The 20,000-nt window shown below is 51.1% G+C and overlaps 2 protein-coding genes across 2 annotated transcripts in view; one reads left to right on the forward strand and one right to left on the reverse strand.

Annotated features, from left to right (window-relative positions):
• mgat1b (alpha-1,3-mannosyl-glycoprotein 2-beta-N-acetylglucosaminyltransferase b) overlaps positions 1–3,833 on the forward strand; it is a 4,510-nt gene extending 677 nt beyond the window's left edge. The window contains exons 2-3 of the mRNA XM_061256482.1: positions 26–532; positions 3,132–3,833. Of these exons, the coding sequence (XP_061112466.1) occupies positions 26–532; positions 3,132–3,833 (1,209 nt within the window). The remainder of the gene's footprint in view (positions 1–25; positions 533–3,131) is intronic.
• A 4,621-nt stretch (positions 3,834–8,454) lies between these two features.
• The window catches only part of ddx39b (DEAD (Asp-Glu-Ala-Asp) box polypeptide 39B), a 14,918-nt gene continuing 3,372 nt past the window's right edge, over positions 8,455–20,000 (reverse strand). Inside the window, 7 exon segments of the mRNA XM_061254486.1 lie at positions 8,455–8,529; positions 9,486–9,633; positions 10,429–10,573; positions 13,756–13,865; positions 14,643–14,774; positions 18,708–18,826; positions 19,471–19,654. Coding sequence (XP_061110470.1) covers positions 8,513–8,529; positions 9,486–9,633; positions 10,429–10,573; positions 13,756–13,865; positions 14,643–14,774; positions 18,708–18,826; positions 19,471–19,654 — 855 coding nt within the window. The 3' untranslated portion in view covers positions 8,455–8,512.

Raw genomic sequence — 20,000 nt, forward strand, 5'->3', positions numbered from 1 at the left:
GAACCAGAACCAGAACCAGAACCAGAACCAGAACGGTGCGGAAAACGCCCAACAAGTTATTGCCAAAGGCAGCCAGACTTCGCAGGGTCCTCCTCCTCCTCCTCCTGCTCCCGTCCACGAGGCCCAAGCGGGCGTCGCCGGGGAGGAGCCAGCGGGCACGGCGAGCGAGGGCCGGCCCGTCGCCGCGGCGACGCCGCCCGCAGCGGTCATCCCCATCCTGGTCATCGCCTGCGACCGCGTGACGGTCCGGCGGAGCCTGGACAAGCTGATCCAGTACCGGCCGTCGGCCGAGCAGCACCCCATCATCGTCAGCCAGGACTGCGGCCACGCCGACACGGCCCGCGTCATCGGCTCGTACGGCGGCCAGGTGACGCACCTGCGGCAGCCCGACACGGCCGACATCCGCGTGCGGCCCGAGCACAGGAAGTTCCAGGGCTACTACAAGATCGCCCGCCACTACCGCTGGGCGCTCAACCAGGTGTTCCGCGTGCTGGCCTACGACAGCGTGGTCATCGTGGAGGACGACCTGGAGGTAAGACCCCCCGGCTCACGCTCACCGCACTCGGCCGCTCCCCTGAGGGTCCCCCGCCGGCCCGGTCCTCCTCGCGACGACTGGGGAGGTGAACGTTAAAATCGATTCTATTTCTTTCCTTTTTTTTTTTTTAGATTTTTTTTTAGGCCTTTTTCAGCTTTATTGGACAGTTATATAGTATAGAGAGACAGGAAGAACGGGAGCGAGAGAGAGGGGAAGACATGCGACAAATGTCAGACGGTCGGAATCGAACCGCCGACGTCGTGGCTCGCAATGAGCATGCGGTCAGTGCTCTACAGGCTGCGCCACCGAGACACCCAAATCGATTCTATTTCAATTGCGGTTTTTGCAGAACGCTGTCCAGAGACGCTTTACAGAGTAGCAGAAAACGGAACAAGAACACAAGACCCTTTTTAAGGCCTTGAGGCTAACGGGGCAGTTCTTCCAAAAGTGGAGTTTAGGTATGGTTGCGCTTACCCAAAGCGCACTGTCTGTCGCTCCAGATAACTGGTCAGATCTCGGCGGATCCTTCCGGCTCTCCACCACTGCTCACCCTCTCCCAGAGGGCCTCGTTCGCCTCGTATGTTTGTGGCGTTCGACACGCTGAGAATTTACGCCAGACGCGCGGTAACCGTGTGTATCCAGGCAAAGGCAGTGGGAAACCGGAGTGGTGGCGACGTAATGCAGTCGGAATGTGCCCGTTTATGAGGGTGAGGTGCCTAGAACACTCCTCAAATCTCAGAGAAACAACCTGGATGGATAGACTAGTGTAACTGGATACACGCCTTGTGCAGTTTTTAAGTGAACTGCTCTATTAACAATTAAAAGAGCAGTTTTAGGAGTCCACTGAAGGTTTGAACTGGTGATAAACTCGATGCAGGAGGTCAGACAAACGTGGGAATGGATCATCGTATCAGGCCTGCACGATCCGTGCACGAAAACTCTGTCCTGACTATACTGCAAACTATATTCAAATGTTAAACAAAGGTAACATTTTGATCATAATAAAAACTGAATCACCAATCAGGAGCTTATTGTTTCACCTTAGTCTTTAATTTATTCAGTTAGAAAAAAAAAACATTGGACTTTTATTCTTCATGGAATGCTTGGCTATTTCTGAAATAATGTGGTTTACGGTAAAAAAAAGAAAAAAAAAGAAAATAAAAATCCATCTGAACACGAAAAGCACCAAATAAAGAAGAACGAACAGCTTGTAAAAAAATTCTGGGATCGCAGTTGCGATTGGAATGAAAACCGCAAACAGTTTCCAAGTTTGAGATCAAGACTTCAGAGTCGCGTCGGCAGAGCAGGGGGGAGAGGGCGTTAGTCGGAGCGGGCCTTCGCGCTGCAGCGGACGGGGAATGCGGCTCGCCGGCGTCTAATCGCGCTGACGGCTGTAACCCCGGAGATTAGCGCATTTAGCGGATTAATCCGTCGACCCAGAGCAGAGAGGCAGCTGGTGAACAGGCGGCTCCGCACTGTTAGCGGTTAGCCGAACCGCTAAACGACGCCAAACCCCCTGCAGCTCCCGGCGTTACCCGCCCGCATCCTATCGCCCTTCCTGAAATCAACCCCACCTGGCGGCCTGTGGGTTTCCTGGCTGCCGATTGGCCGGTCGAGGGGTCGTCACGACACATCGGTTTGAGTGGAAGGATGCGTTTACACGACCGTCGAGGCTCTCCGATTTTTGCGTTTAAGCGCCCCGAGACTCTTAAGACGCACATATGCCAGGTCAATTAACGGAGGGCGGCTGGTGGTAAGGGAGGCCGGTTGGCGCTAAGAGAAGTCAATAGTTAACCATTTCACAGCCCTCAGGATTGTTTTACGCTTGATTGCTACATGCAGTTTCACTCGCGACAGACATTTTACACAAACCCTGAAATTAAATTCCAGCACCCGTCAGAGAGGTGTGGGTCGAACAGAGGTCGGTTTCGGTCGATAATTTTTCTCTTTTTCCCTTTCCAGTATTTGTGGTTTTCCCCAACTTTTCTTTTGTTAAAAGTGCATAATGTATCAAATGCATTCATTCAAAAAAACGTTTTCCCTTTGTAAGATGTAAGATGAGACGGTCTCTGCGATGGTTATAAGCACACTGTAGGTTTATTCTGTGCGGAAATTCGTGTGTTAGCGCTAGCACACTGTAGGTTTATTCTGTGTGGAGATTTGTGTGTTAGCGTTAGCACACTGTAGGTTTATTCTGTGTGGAGATTCGTGTGTTAGCGCTAGCACACTGTAGGTTTATTCTGTGTGGAGATTCGTGTGTTAGCGCTAGCACACTGTAGGTTTATTCTGTGTGGAGATTCCTGTGTTAGCGCTAGCACACTGTAGGTTTATTCTGTGTGGAGATTTGTGTGTTAGCGTTAGCACACTGTAGGTTTATTTTGTGTGGAGATTTGTGTGTTAGCACTAGCACACAGGAGGTTTATTCTGTGTGGAGATTCGTGTGTTAGCACTAGCACACAGGAGGTTTATTCTGTGTGGAGATTCGTGTGTTAGCGCTAGCACACTGTAGGTTTATTCTGTGTGGAGATTCGTGTGTTAGCGCTAGCACATCGGAGGTTCATTAACCCTTGACGCCCTGTCCTCCTCCTGCCCCTAGGTGGCGCCGGACTTCTTCGAGTACTTCCGGGCGCTGTACCCGATCCTGCGGTCGGACCCCACGCTGTGGTGTGTGTCGGCCTGGAACGACAACGGGCGGGACGGGCTGGTGGACGTGGGGAAGCCGGGGCTGCTGTACCGGACCGACTTCTTCCCCGGTCTGGGCTGGATGCTGCTGAGCGGGCTGTGGGCGGAGCTGGAGCCCAAGTGGCCCGCGGCCTTCTGGGACGACTGGATGCGGCAGCCGGACCAGCGGCGGGACCGGTCGTGCGTGCGGCCCGAGGTCTCCCGGACCATCACGTTCGGCCGCAAGGGCGTCAGCCTGGGCCAGTTCTTCGACCAGTACCTGCGCTACATCCGGCTCAACACGGAGTTCGTGCCTTTCGGCCGCCTGGACCTGTCCTACCTGGTGCGCGAGCGCTACAACGAGCGGCTGGAGCGGGAGGTGTACGGCGCCCCCCTGGTGCGGGTGGAGGAACTGCAGCAGAGCGGGGTGCTCCGGGGCGAGGGGCCCTTCCGCGTGCAGTACTCCAGCCGGGACAGCTTCAAGGTCCTGGCCCGGAACCTGGGCGTCATGGACGACCTGAAGTCCGGGGTCCCCCGGGCCGGCTACCGGGGCGTGGTCAGCTTCCTCTCCCGCGGACGCCGGGTCTACTTAGCGCCTCCCCCAGGGTGGAGCCACTATGACACCAGCTGGAGCTGAGGGAGGGGCGGGGAGGGGCGGGGGGGGGGGGGGGGGGGGTTAGCGGACGGTTTTGTTAAAACGTAAACCACGAGGGGACAGCGGAAAGGGACGGGGGAATCTCCAAACCAAAGTAAACGTGGAGGTTGCCGATGGTTGGAGTGGGGGGGGTGGTTCGTCCGCCGAACGCAGGCGTCCCAGACCCGCCCGGATCACGCCGGGACTCCGGGCCAATCGGAGGAAGGGTGCGTGAATTGTGGGCGGAGCGAAGAACGGCGATGACCCTCCTCCTCCTCGCCCACCTGGGACGAGGGACAGCGCGCCACGTGTCGTGTGCAAAGACAAAATGGCCGAGACCGAGGCACAGGGGCGTGTTGTGCTGTCGCAGGTGCTGTGGAAAGGTTAACGGGGTTTAGCCTGGCCGCCTGTCCTCACTGCGGGCCAAACCCCCGACCTGAGGAGGAACAGTCTGCTCTGTAATCCTCTCTCAATCGGTCTTCATTTTACAACACGACTGGGGGTTAGGGAGGGCCGGGAGATTTTAGGTTTATTTGTAATATAATAAATGAAATTAGATACAGAGAGAGAAATAAATGACTGATTCATTTGATTCATGCAGAAGGAAATAAATGATTTTTTGGCAAACGGTAGTTGTTTGTTTTCTGAGTGATTGATGGCGCACCAGTCTTTCCCGTTACGGGGCTTTTCAGGGAGTGCCTTCCGGTACACAAAAAGAACTACGAAACTAAAAACAGGAAATGGTTTAATCCCATGACATTAAAATGACTGTCATCTAAGATTAGGTTTGTTTAAAAACCAGCGCTTATTCTGGACATCAGCACATTTATACACACGGAACACCTGGGGTGTGTGTGGGGTTTTTCAGTTTCGATTGGTTATGTTATTACAGTGAAACCACTGTCTGACATGTTTATAACTTTAATAGATAAAGAATAAAGGGAGTATTTTTATATTTGTAAGTGTGTGTCTGCATATCTTGTCTCTTTCAGCTACCTGGCCAGGGCAGGTCTGGTGGAAGTCTGTGATCGTTATTGACCACAGTCCAGGCAGGGATGGGTAAAGACTTCTGCTCTTATTCAATCGTATGTATGATCAGACATTTTAGCAACACGTACGGATAAACTCACGACAGCCAGGACCCATCAGCGGGTACCGATATGAAACCTTTCCTGTGGTCTAATCTACGAGCATTTGCCACCCCTTTGGCTTTTTATGAATCCCTTCCTGACCGTGGGCCGAGGCTACAGCGGGGATTTTGGGGAACGCTGACACTCTGCCCGCAATGTCCGTCACCTCAGCGTTAATGTTCAGCTGTTATACAGGGCGGCCTGTAGCGTAGCGGGGCCGCCTGTAGCGTAGTGGTTAAGGTAAATGACTGGGACACACAAGGTCGGTGGTTCTAATCCCGGCGTAGCCACAATAAGATCCGCACAGCCTTTGGGCCCCTGCACTGCTCCAGGGGAGGATTGTCTCCTGCTCAGTCTAATCAACTGTACATTGCTCTGGATAAGAGCATCTGCCAAATGCCATTAATGTAATGTTATATAGTGGCTTCATCCAAAGCGCTGTACAATTGAAGCTTCTCACTCACTCACTCACGCACGCACGCACACGGCGATTGGCTGCCATGCAAGGCTCCGGCCAGCTCATCAGGAGCATTTGGGGGTTAGGTGTCTTGCTCAGAGATACTTCGACACAGCCCGGGCGGGGGATCGAACCGGCAGCCCTCCGACTGCCAGACGACCGCTCTTCCCGCCTGAGCCAATGAGACGACTGCTCTTACTGCCTGAGCCAATGAGACGACTGCTCTTCCTGCCTGAGCCAATGAGATGACTGCTCTTACTGCCTGAGCCAATGAGATGACTGCTCTTACTGCCTGAGCCAATGAGACGACTGCTCTTCCCGCCTGAGCGCACGGCGAGGCCTGCGCTTGCCTCTCGGCTCTAAAATGGCCGCCGATGTCGTGGCGGATTCTGAGTGGCCGAGTGATCGCCACGGAGACACGGCGGCCTGAACGCCGCTTCTGACTTCCTGTCGGGCGCCTGACCCGACTTCCCCTCGACCCTGACTTCGCCTTCCACGCTCAGCCTTTTCCCTTCCTGTTGACTTCCTGTTCGAGTGCCATGTGCTTCCTGTTCGAGTGCCATGTGCTTCCTGTTCCCCGCCGACCAGCCACTGGGTTTAACCCTTTCAGGGTACAATAGGTAATTTAGGACTTTTAACGGTCAAGAGAGGAATAGCAGCAACAAACACTCTCAAAACACAACACTTAATCTCTCCCCCCATCTCTGTGAACGCGCTGACGTTGAAGCACCATTGGCTGTGGCAGTTTGAACCAATTTTCAACCAATGAGCTTGAATTAATGAACAGTCATACAGTGTTTTGGTACAGAGTGTCAGTCCGTCAACTGTATATTTTGAAACCAGAATTTAAGGACTATAAACACAGGCAGGAGGGTGAGTCAACATGTCAGTGAGCCTTTTTCAACGATAGGAAGGCATTTACAATGGTCTTCCAACAATGTTTTAACACAAAACTCTTACCTGTTGTACCTTTACCCACAGGGCATTCATGAGTGTCTGTTGACCTGACAGAGGGCATGAATGCACGCTAGTCGCCCAAAATGTCATATAAACCCAATGTCGATGTGGCCGGCGACATCCACTGCAGCTTGTCGTCCCCGGACTGTAAACCGGCTATAAGCATGACCGCGCCGGTCCTGCCAAAAGCCAAGTCTGGCCGGCTCACGTGGAGCGGCACGATTGGCTCGCTGCTCCAGAGGGAGGGGCTTGGCAGGGTTTAGTAGATCACCGCACAAACAAGCACCTCGGGCGCCTCGGAATCACGGTCAGGAGCATGAGACGAGATAGCTTGAAGAAGGCGTGTCGCTCTCCTTCGGGCCGCTGAGGGACGGGGTGTGGCCGGTGTATCTAACACTCGCTCTGATTGGATTAGATGGGGTACAACTGGCTACGAAATTGGGAGAAAAAGGGAAATTTGAAATAATAAAGTCAGTAATAAAATAAAATAATAAAATAAGCACAACCGCGGTGAGAATACTGGGGAAAAAAATCTATGAAGAAAATACAAAAACTGCAACAATCCAAAAATTGTCTTTGTTGATGCAGCAATTTAACTTCAACCCAGTTAAACCCAGGAGAGGCGCAAACTAAACGTTGTTCTTCTGAGGGGTGAGCAGGGCCCTTTCACTGCAGGGGGGCTGGTTGCAGTGGGGCTGGTCGCTGGGGAGGGAGCTGGTTGCAGTGGGGGCCAGTTGCAGTGGGGCGGGTTGCAGTGGGGCTGGTTGAAACACTGAGTGGTTGTTTATGAACAGTTCAGAGCACTCATGGACACAGGTGAGGTGTCTGCGCGTGACCGCGTGAGTCTGTGTGTGACTGCGTGTGTCTGTGCGTGTGACTGCGTGTGTCTGCGTGTGACTGCGTGTCTATGTGTGTCTGCGTGTGTCTGCGTGTGTCTGCGCGTGTGTCTGCGCGTGTCTGTGCGTGTGACTGCGTGTGACTGCGTGTCTGTGTGTGTCTGCGTGTGTCTGCGTGTGTCTGCGTGTGTCTGCGTGTGTCTGCGCGCGTGTCTGTGCGTGTCTGTGCGTGTGACTGCGTGTGTCTGCGCGTGTCTGTGTGTGTCTGTGCGTGTGACTGCGTGTGTCTGCGCGTGTCTGTGTGTGTCTGCGCGTGTCTGCGTGTGTCTGCGTGTGACTGCGTGTGTCTGTGCGTGTGACTGCGTGTCTATGTGTGTCTGCGTGTGTCTGCGTGTGTCTGCGCGTGTCTGTGTGTGTCTGCGCGTGTCTGCGTGTGTCTGCGTGTGACTGCGTGTGTCTGCGCGTGTCCTAAAGAGGTCACTGTGCTCCAGGAAAGGAGTGATCCAGCAGGGTTTGTCAATTTCCCACAAAGACCGACTGAAGTGTTTCTGCTCCCATAATTATTCTCCTACATCTGACTGGCTACAATCATCACCGCAAAACGAGAATGGAGTTGCCAGTCGACTTGACATTTTCAAAAGTGTACTATATAAATATAAATGAGACACGGATCTTGAATGTAGACCAAACAAACATGTTTATTATTACCAACACAAACAGAACAAGGAGCTAATACTAGTGTTCTTTTTGAAATAACTCCTGAGCTCTCCATCTCCAGAACTACAGAACTACCACAGGCAAATAGAAATGTACGTTCACAGCTCTAAAACGAAACAGCAGCTCACCGTCTGAACTGCGCAACGCGGAGAAGCTGCTGGGTTCGACCACAGCGAACACGAGCAGAGAGGAATGTCAAAACACTCAAAATACGCCAGGAAACAAACCAAAACAATCTTCATCCAAAAAAAAAAAAACTAATAAAAAAATGTATTCTGAGATGACAATTCTAACCATCTCTGGTTTGACCTTATTTATTTTTTGCTGACAACACATTTCAGGTCTCGCCAGCAACGAGGCGCAAGAGTTGTGTTATAAAACGGGTTTAACGGAAGACCATGTGACTGAACAGAAGCATTGGCATTAAACCTGTCTGAGCCTTTTCCAGTCGGAAACAAAGTCCCACCCTCATCCCACCCCACCCCTCCCCCTTAAGGCTGCCTGACAAGGTTTAGATTGCACACCCCCCCTCACCCTGCCCCCAACCCCCCAAAAAAAAATAAATAAATCCTTCAGTCTTCTTCTTTATCGGGTCTGTTCAACTGTGGAGAGAGAGAGAGAGAGAGTGAGTGAATGAGTGGGACAGGGAGGTGGAAGGAGACAGGAAGAGAGTGAGTGAGACAAGGAGGTGGAAAGAGAGAGTAGCATAGAGGAAGAGAGGGAGTGACAGAACAGACGTAAACAGGAAATGCTGACTGTCCAGAGGAAAGAGATGGAGGGAGAGATAGAAGATAGAGAGGTGAAGATAAGAGACAAAATGAGAGATGAAGGGAGAGGCGAATAGACTCACTACAGGACAGAGATCATCAACTCTGGCCCTCCAATCCGAATCCAGCCCTGGGTAATCAGTGCTACTGATTGGCCAGACTGTCTTCACACCTCACGCCCAGGTAAAAGGAGGGTGGAAAACCAGCAGTTGAAAGATAGAGATGGAGAGAGAGAGAGAGAGAGAGAAAGGAGACTCACTATATGGGGAGGCGAGAGATGGAGAGAAGGAGAGATGGAGAGGGAGGAGAGAGAGAAAGACTCACTGTCGAGGGAGGAGAGATGGAGAGATGGAGAGGGAGGAGAGAGAAGGAGACTCACTGCACAAGGAGGAGAGAGAGATGGAGAGATGGAGAGAGGAGACTCACTGTCGAGGGAGGAGAGAGATGGAGATGGAGAGATGGAGAGAGAAGGAGACTCACGGCAGAGGGAGGAGAGAGAGATGGAGAGATGGAGAGAGAAGGAGACTCACTGCAGAGGGAGGAGAGAGAGATGGAGAGGGAAGAGAGAGAAGGAGACTCACTGCAGAGGGAGGAGAGAGAGATGGAGAGATGGAGAGAGGAGACTCACTGCAGAGGGAGGAGAGAGAGATGGAGAGATGGAGAGAGGAGACTCACTGCAGAGGGAGGAGAGAGAGATGGAGAGATGGAGAGGGAGGAGAGAGATGGAGACTCACTGCAGAGAGAGGAGAGCGATGGAGAGATGGAGAGGGAGGAGAGAGAAGGAGACTCACTGTAGGACGAGATGTCGATCTCCTCTGGAAGCTCGCTGATGTTGACCTCGAATCGATCCTGAACATCGTTCAGCGTGCGTGCATCACCCTCGTCTGAGACAAAGGTGACGGCCAAACCCTTCGTACCGAAACGCCCTGCTCGAGCCACCTGAGAGAGGGAGGGAGGGAGGGAGGGAGGGGGAGAGAGGGAGAGAGGGAGAGGGAGAGGGAGAGAGGGAGAGGGAGAGGGAGGGAGAGGGAGAGAGAGACAGAGAAAGAGAGGGGGGGAGAGGGGGGAGGAGAGAGAGACTGTGTTACCCTGTGTAAGTACAGGAATAACAGACTGTGTTACCCTGTGTAAGTACAGGAATAACAGACTGTGTTACCCTGTGTAAGTACAGTAATAACAGACTGTGTTACCCTGTGTAAGTACAGTAATAACAGACTGTGTTACCCTGTGTAAGTACAGGAATAACAGACTGTGTTACCCTGTGTAAGTACAGGAATAACAGACTGTGTTACCCTGTGTAAGTACAGTAATAACAGACTGTGTTACCCTGTGTAAGTACAGGAATAACAGACTGTGTTACCCTGTGTAAGTACAGGAATAACAGACTGTGTTACCCTGTGTAAGTACAGTAATAACAGACTGTGTTACCCTGTGTAAGTACAGGAATAACAGACTGTGTTACCCTGTGTAAGTACAGGAATAACAGACTGTGTTACCCTGTGTAAGTACAGTAATAACAGACTGTGTTACCCTGTGTAAGTACAGGAATAACAGACTGTGTTACCCTGTGTAAGTACAGGAATAACAGACTGTGTTACCCTGTGTAAGTACAGGAATAACAGACTGTGTTACCCTGTGTAAGTACAGGAATAACAGACTGTGTTACCCTGTGTAAGTACAGTAATAACAGACTGTGTTACCCTGTGTAAGTACAGTAATAACAGACTGTGTTACCCTGTGTAAGTAGGTGTCGGAATCTTCCGGCATGTCGTAGTTGAAGGCGATGTTCACTCGCTCGATGTCCATGCCCCGCCCGAACAGGTTGGTGGCCACTAGAATGCGCCTCTGAAAGTCCTTGAACTGCTGGTAGCGGGCCAGCCTGGGGGGGTGGGGTGGGGTGGGGAGGGTCATACTCGTGTTACACTCACATCTGGGCAGGCTGGTGCCCTCATCCATCAACACTAACGTCTGAGCGAAGAGCACAGACCACACTAGACCAGTAAAGAGTATCAGGACATAAACCTGTGGTTTAGCCTCAAGTACACTGCCTGCCTTAAGTAGCGAATGCATTGAGGGTATTAAATGTACCATAAGATAAGAGTATTTAACAAAGGGTAAATGGGTTTGGGGTTTGTTGTGCCATGAGACCAAGTAAACAGGAGACAGACACACACACACCCCCACACACACACAGTGTTTTCATACAGTCTATGAGCCACACATCCTCACAGTGCAGTCACACACACACACACACACACAGACACACACACACACACACACCCCCACACACACACAGTGTTTTCATACAGTCTATGAGCCACACATCCTCACAGTGCAGTCACACACACACACACACACACAGACACACACACACACACACACCCCCACACACACACAGTGTTTTCATACAGTCTATGAGCCACACATCCTCACAGTGCAGTCACACAGACACACACACACTGTAGTCATACTGCATTAAGGGATTATCCACAAAGAGGTGGTCTGCTATCAAAAAATAATGAGCTCCAGGAAGGTAATCGTTTGCAATAGCAGACCACCTCAGAGGGGATTATCCCACTTATCACGTGGCTAATTACCTGACCAAACAAAAACCCCTCAATAATTTGACACAAAAATTGATTTAAGGTACAAACAATTTGAAATTATAATGTCACAAATTTTCCACCGGGTGCTCATAGATAAAACAGGCCGATTATTGGAGTAAGATAACCAGGAAGTCCAGTCCCTTCTCACAGGCATCCCGACCGAGCGATCTGAAGATCAACCTCTTTCTGCGGAGTGATATGAAAAGCTTTCAAATTAAAACGCTCTGTGAATCAGATGCATCACACCACAGAATGTCTGAAGTGACCAATCACAATCGAGTGTTCGACAGAGCCGTGTTGTGACTCCTCCATCACGCGGGCAACGCCCGGGCAACCCGCAGAAGAGCGGAAGCTCCATTCACAGCACAGACCCGGGAGAGAGATGGCAGCGCGTGGAGACCGTCACAGCAGTAAATCAGCCGAATGAAAGCTGCACTCCTCCAGCATCAGAGCCAAAACCACAGTTTACCCCAGGGAGGACGCAAGCATACACACTCTGTGTTTACACACACTCACAGGACGCACACACACTCTGTGTTTACACACACTCACAGGACGCACACACACTCTGTGTTTACACACACTCACAGGGTGCACACACACTCTGTGTTTACACACACTCACAGGGTGCACACACACTCTGTGTTTACACACACTCACAGGATGCACACACACTCTGTGTTTACACACACTCACAGGATGCACACACACTCTGTGTTTACACACACTCACAGGATGCACACACACTCTGTGTTTACACACACTCACAGGATGCACACACACTCTGTGTTTACACACACTCACAGGATGCACACACACTCTGTGTTTACACACACTCACAGGATGCACACACACTCTGTGTTTACGCACACTCACAGGATGCACACACACTCTGTGTTTACGCACACTCACAGGATGCACACACACTCTGTGTTTACGCACACTCACAGGATGCACACACACTCTGTGTTTACGCACACTCACAGGACGCACACACACTCTGTGTTTACGCACACTCACAGGACGCACACACACTCTGTGTTTACGCACACTCACAGGACGCACACACACTCTGTGTTTACGCACACTCACAGGACGCACACACACTCTGTGTTTACGCACACTCACAGGACGCACACACACTCTGTGTTTACACACACTCACAGGACGCACACACACTCTGTGTTTACACACACTCACAGGATGCACACACACTCTGTGTTTACACACACTCACAGGATGCACACACACTCTGTGTTTACACACACTCACAGGATGCACACACACTCTGTGTTTACACACACTCACAGGATGCACACACACTCTGTGTTTACACACACTCACAGGACGCACACACACTCTGTGTTTACACACACTCACAGGACGCACACACACTCTGTGTTTACACACACTCACAGGACGCACACACACTCTGTGTTTACACACACTCACAGGACGCACACACACTCTGTGTTTACACACACTCACAGGACGCACACACACTCTGTGTTTACACACACTCACAGGACGCACACACACTCTGTGTTTACACACACTCACAGGACGCACACACACTCTGTGTTTACACACACTCACAGGATGCACACACACTCTGTGTTTACACACACTCACAGGATGCACACACACTCTGTGTTTACACACACTCACAGGATGCACACACACTCTGTGTTTACACACACTCACAGGACGCACACACACTCTGTGTTTACACACACTCACAGGACGCACACACACTCTGTGTTTACACACACTCACAGGATGCACACACACTCTGTGTTTACACACACTCACAGGATGCACACACACTCTGTGTTTACACACACTCACAGGATGCACACACACTCTGTGTTTACACACACTCACAGGACGCACACACACTCTGTGTTTACACACACTCACAGGATGCACACACACTCTGTGTTTACACACACTCACAGGATGCACACACACGCAAAGCCACAGTAGCCAGGCCGTTCCATGCCAAGTCCAGGAGGCTGTGTGTCGGTATGTAAATCTGAGCCTCACAGGCAATTTTGTTTTGCCAGGAGAGCCATTTAAAGTTTTTCCTTGGTGTCCTGATGAAAAATGCATTGCGGCACAAGATTTTTAGAGGTCCTTAACTTTGTAAGAAAACCCTGAATTTTTGTAAATTTCTATGTAGGAAAATCTTTTTAGTCTCCGAAGTAAACCATACACACACACACACACACTCACGCACGCACGCACGCACGCACGCACGCACGCACGCACGCACACTCACTCACACTCACTCACTCACTCACTCACTCACTCACTCACTCACTCACTCACTCACTCACTCACTCACTCACTCACTCACTCACTCACTCACTCACTCTCACACTCACTCTCACACACTCACACACTCACACACACACACACACACACACACACACACACACACACACACACACACCTCTCCTCCTGAGGCATGCCCCTGTGGATGGCGATGGCGGGAAAGTTCTGCTCCACCAGTAGCTGAGCCAGAGCAACACAGCGCTGAACCGACTTCACAAAGATCACCACCTGCGCAAACGCAAACACAAACACACACACACTATCATCACTCACTGTACTTACAACACAGACCCTTGTACCTTTATGGAACCTGATTGAAGTCTAGCATATAGCTGAATGACTATGGCACCTGATTGACCTCTAGCATATGGTTGAACATCTCTATGGTACCTGGTTAAACTCTAGCATATAGCTGCATGTCTCTATGGTACACTGTTGAACTCTAGCATACAGCTGCATGTCTCTATGGTACCTGGTTGAACTCTAGCATATAGCTGTATGTCTCTATGGTACCTGGTTGAATTCTAGCATACAGGTGCATGTCTCTATGGTACCTGGTTGAACTCCAGCATACAGCTGCATGTCTCTATGATACCTGGTTGAACTCTAGCATACAGCTGCATGTCTCTATGGTACCTGGTTGAACTCCAGCATACAGCTGCATGTCTCTATGGTACCTGGTTGAACTCCAGCATACAGCTGCATATCTCTATGGTACCTGGTTGAACTCCAGCATACAGCTGCATGTCTCTATGGTACCTGGTTGAACTCTAGCATATAGCTGCATGTCTCTATGGTACCTGGTTGAACTCCAGCATACAGCTGCATGTCTCTATGGTACCTGGTTGAACTCCAGCATACAGCTGCATGTCTCTATGGTACCTGGTTGAACTCTAGCATATAGCTGCATGTCTCTATGGTACCTAGTTGAACTCTAGCATACAGCTGCATGTCTCTATGGTACCTGGTTGAACTCCAGCATACAGCTGCATGTCTCTATGGTACCTGGTTGAACTCCAGCACGTCCAGCAGATCAAAGAGCTTCCTGTTCTTCTCGTTGTCCTTGAGCTTGACGTAGTACTGCTGGAGGCCGTGCAGGGTCAGTTTAGTCTCATCGTCCACAAAGATTTCCATTGGCTGCGGCGGGAGTGGGGGATGGGTGTGGGCGAGGTTTGGAGGAGGGGGGGTTGTGGCGGGCGGGCAGGTAGAAAGGAAAGGAGGAGTAAAAATGGTTTGATTGGGGGGTCCAGTCGAGGCATGGCAGGGGGAAGGGAGTGGGGGATTGTGGGATAGAGGTAGTATGCATTGGGCAATGAAGGGGTGATGGTGGGGGAGAGGGAGCGAGAGATGGAGTGGTGGGAGAAAGAGCAGGAAAGGGGGAAAAAGGAGGGAGGAGAGAGGGATGGGGGTTAGACACACACCCTCCCCACCCACAGGAGAACACACACATCTGCACACACTCACACACACACACACACACACACACACACGCACAGTCAGACTATAAATAGACAAACACGAACACATGCACACATATGCAGGAAGACAAAAACACACACACCCCACAAGAGAACGCATGCACACACACACACACAAATACAAGCAGTATGACGATAAACACAAACATGCATATGAAAAATCAGTGAGAAACACCTCCTTTTAGAGCCTGAGGTAAGTGAAAGTTTGACACCTGCATGGTACCAACAGAATCATCAAAGAACAAATATGGTTCAATATTTGCTTAAATCTTATACAGCTAGAGGGTAAAGCTAACCCCACACAACACCTTTGTATGCAAAGTTTGTGCAGGACTTAGCAGAACACATAGCATTATGTTTTTCATGACACAGAACGGGGTCTGACATATAACTGTCATTGCTTTCAAATTTTAACTGTCAACTAAGTTCAAGTACTTTACATTACATTATCGGCGTGCACACACAGACATGCACATGCACACACACATAGCCACATGTACACAGCATGCACATATGCGCACTCTTACACACATGCACACACACATAGCCACATGTACACAGCATGCACATATGCGCACTCTTACATACACGTGCACACACAAACACGCACAGTCACACACCTGCACAAATGCATGCACACACACCTACACATGTGCACGCAGGCATACACACATTTGCATGCACTCATACATTTGCACGCACGATATGCATGTGTGTACACGCACACACACACACACATACACACACACACACACACACACAAACTCTTACACTCTCTAATGCAGCTCAGTCTGTTCTTCTGCTACCTTATTTAGCAATGGGTTAAAAAAAAAAAGTTTGTTCATTTGGAATGTCCAATCACACCCTGGCTTGCCCGGTGGATTTTGGAGAGGGCGGACCGGCACGTCGGCCGGCACCGGCTCCTTACTGCCCCACAGCCACGCTCCTTACTGCCCCACAGCCTTACTGCTCCACAGCCTTACTGCCCCACAGCCTTACTGCTCCACAGCCTTACTGCCCCACAGCCTTACTGCCCCACAGCCTTAAGGGCCCCACAGCCACGCTCCTTACTGCTCCACAGCCTTACTGCCCCACAGCCTTACTGCCCCACAGCCTTACTGCCCCACAGCCTTACTGCTCCACAGCCACGCTCACACAGACGCGAGTCGGAGGACAACGCTTCATGTGCGGCTCAACAGACGCAGGCCCGGCGGCCACAGGGCCTGAAGGGGAGGAGCAGAGAACAGGACAGGGCTGCGCCTCTGAGACCTCCATCAGAGCGCCCCACAGGCCCTGGTGAGGAGAACAGGACAGGGCTGCGCCTCTGAGACCTCCATCAGAGCGCCCCACAGGCCCAGGTGAGGAGGACCGTGTGTCCCGCACTCATTGCTAAATAAGGGTCAGTAGACTTACCTTACTGTAAGATGATAAATCAAAAACGTCCAGCGTCCAGCTGCCTGACAGGCTAGCAAGTCCCCCCCCTCCCCCCCAAACCCTCAGGTCTGTTCTCCCTTAAGCTCTGATACCTGAGTCTACCTGAGTCTACTTGAGTCTACCTGAGGCTACCTGAGACTACCTAAGTCTACCTGAAACTACCTGAGACTACCTGAGGCTACCTGAGACTGCCTGAGGCTACCTGAGTCTACCTGAGACTACATGAGTCTACCTGAAACTACCTGAGACTACCTGAGTCTACCTGAAACTACCTGAGTCTACCTGAGACTACCTGAGGCTACCTGAGACTGCCTGAGTCTACCTGAGGCTACTTTAGACTACTTGAGACTACCTGAGACTACCCGAGTCTACCTGAGACTACCTGAGTCTACCTGAGACTACTTGAGGCTACTTGAGGCTACCTGAGGCTACCTGAGGCTACCTGAGGCTACCTGGCCGTTGTTTTGGCTCAGACACGCCAGTTGGTAGCTGGATTAGGAGCTTGTATAAGGAGCTGGATTTGGCTTGTAGCCAATCAGTGCCCACTCCCTTCTCTTCATCTGGCCTCTGACTGGTGGTCGGTCCTGTCCGTCAGTCAGTCTGGGTCACTGCAGGACTGCCTGCTCCACTCTCTAACTGCTCTCTGTTCTAGCTCTTTCTGGAGTAGCTGTGCACATGAGCATATGTGTGTGTGCCTGTGTGGTTGTGTGTGTGTGTTTACATACATGTGCTTGTATGTTTGTGTGGTGTGTGTTTACATACATGTGCTTGCATGTTTGTGTGTGTGTGTTGTGTGTATGCATGCGTGTATACTCATGTTTGCATGGTTGTGTGTTGTGTGCACAAGGAGGAGGTGTGTTTAAAAACAGAATTTAGTGGATGAGAAAATGTTCTTCTTTTTATTTAAAAAATATAAATAATGCAGCTTTTAGTTCTGATGCCTTGATGTTCTGATGTATGTGGTACTCTCAGGGGGACATCCAGAACATTCTTTTGAGGCGTAGCGTATGTCTGGGACGGGGGTGAAATGACTGAGGTACATATTCATGTCACAGCACGTATTTTTTTGTGACTTCAAATCTGCATTTTCATATTTCATACTCTGAATGTTTAGATTCCTTCAGGCGGATCTGAGCGGGCGCAGGGCGGGGCAGATGAGGGCTTGGTGAACCCTGGCATTCCTGATGCTTCTGGGCTGAGCTAAACGAGCTCGTTCTTCTCCTCCGTCTCTCCCTCTCTCCGTTCATCTGGACCCTCCCGCTCCATTCTTCCGCAGTGTACTCCTCCCTGTACTTTCTGACCCCTTCCCTCGCTCCGACCACATGCGTGCCTTCACCATCCCTCTCTCTCTCTCTCTCTCCCTCTCTCTCTCTCTCTCCCTCTCTCTCCCTCCCTCTCTCTCTCTCTCCCTCTCTCTCCCTCCCTCTCTCTCTCCCTCCCTCTCCCTCCCTCTCCCTCTCACTCGCAGTAAACAAGATGGCGGTTTTATACCAGGGTAGCGTAATGGCTGCTCGCCCTGTGTCAGGTTTTCGGTCCATTTTGGTTTTTTATAGATTAAAAAAAAACTTTTTTACGAAATGCAGCCAGCGTTTCTGCGCATGGTCTACGTGAGATTCGATCACTTGCTTTGCGTTTTGGGAAATCCAGTTGAGGCAGCGGACCAAATTTAGCCAAAACAATGAGGCTGTGTGTCCACTGTGAGAGCCCATTGGTCAGTGAGTCAGCAGACTGTGGTGTCTGCCAGCCCATTGGTCAGAGTAAATCAGTTGAATGTGGTGTCTGCCAGCTTATTGGTCAGTGCAGGTCAGCTGACTGTGGTGTCTGCCAGCTTATTGGTCAGTGCAGGTCAGCTGACTGTGGTGTCTGCCAGCTTATTGGTCAGTGCAGATCAGCTGACTGTGGTGTCTGCCAGCTTATTGGTCAGTGCAGATCAGCTGACTGTGGTGTCTGCCAGGTTATTGGTCAGTGCAGGTCAGCAGATGTCAGTCATGGATGGCGCCATCGACGTCGCACTCCAGTTGGGTCATGTCAGACGTCTTTTTTGCGAAGAGCGTGTTTGACTGGAAGCACGTCCCGTTCTTTTTAAGGAACCCGTCCCCCACCCCAATCTTTTGAAAGGGGGGAGAACGGGAAAGGGGGGAGGGAGCGGCGTAATTACATCTTGCATGAACTTTCGGCAGACTGGGCGGATCTCTCTGCTCAGGGTGGCACTGAACATCATCACCTGCTTCTCGTGAGGAGTCATGCGGAAAATCTCCTGCACATCCCGACGCATGTCTGAGAGAGCGGAGGAGAGAGGAGGAGAGAGGAGAAGAGAGGAGAAGAGAGGAGAAGATAGGAGGTTACTGCACTGGCAACCAGAGGGATGCCAATTTCAATCCTCAGTGTGGCACAGAGGCTGTGCTCCACACTAACCCTTTAAACAGAAGGGGTTTTTTCTGGGAATGTTATTTTTTCAAAATTCCAAGTTAGTGTTCTAGAACTCAATTGCTTCCAATTACCAGTAGTGATACACAGCCCACCCAAAGCTTCAACATGTTGGCTAGCGTGAGCGTACGTTCCAGGTGAACAGAAATAGGCTTGAACATGTTGGCTAGCGTTAGCGTAGGTTCGCGGTGAACAGAAATAGGCTTGAACATGGTGGCTAGCGTTAGCGTAGGTTCGAGGTGAACAGAAATAAGTGTGAACATGTTGGCTAGCGTTAGCGTAGGTTCGCGGTGAACAGAAATAGGCTTGAACATGGTGGCTAGCGTTAGCGTAGGTTCGAGGTGAACAGAAATAAGCTGTGAACATGTTGGCTAGCGTTAGCGTAGGTTCGCGGTGAACAGAAATAGGCTTGAACATGGTGGCTAGCGTTAGCGCAGGTTCGCGGTGAAATAAGCTGACGTTGCCGTTAGCGGACGCGTGCCCTCCCTCCTCACCGAGCTGCTCCAGCATCTTGTCGCACTCATCCAGGATGAAGTGCTTGATGTGCCGCAGGTTGAGGGTCTTGTTTCGGGACAGGGCTAAGATCCGCCCCGGCGTGCCCACCACCACGTGGGGGCTCTCCCTCTTCAGCACCTCCTCGTCCTTCTTAATGGACAGGCCTCCGAAGAACACGCCCACCTGGACAGACACACGGACACGCAGAGAAACGCATACATGCAGACACCAGACAGACACACAGACAGACACACAGACACAGACTGGGTGAGGCGGAGTTTAGAGGGGGTCATTCAGAAGAGTAAGTGGTAAGGTAGTTCTGAAGGGGTCAGTGATTGGACGAGGCTGTGTGTGGAGGCGGGGTTTAGTGGTAGGGTAGTTCAGAAGGAGGTCAGTGATTGGACGAGGCTGTGTGTGGAGGCGGGGTTTAGTGGTAGGGTAGTTCAAAAGGAGCTCAGTGATTGGACATGGCTTTGTGTGGAGGCGGGGTTTAGTGGTAGGGTAGTTCAGAAGGAGGTCAGTGATTGGA

This window comes from Conger conger, chromosome 9 (genome assembly GCF_963514075.1).
Source record: "Conger conger chromosome 9, fConCon1.1, whole genome shotgun sequence".
NCBI lineage: Eukaryota > Metazoa > Chordata > Actinopteri > Anguilliformes > Congridae > Conger > Conger conger.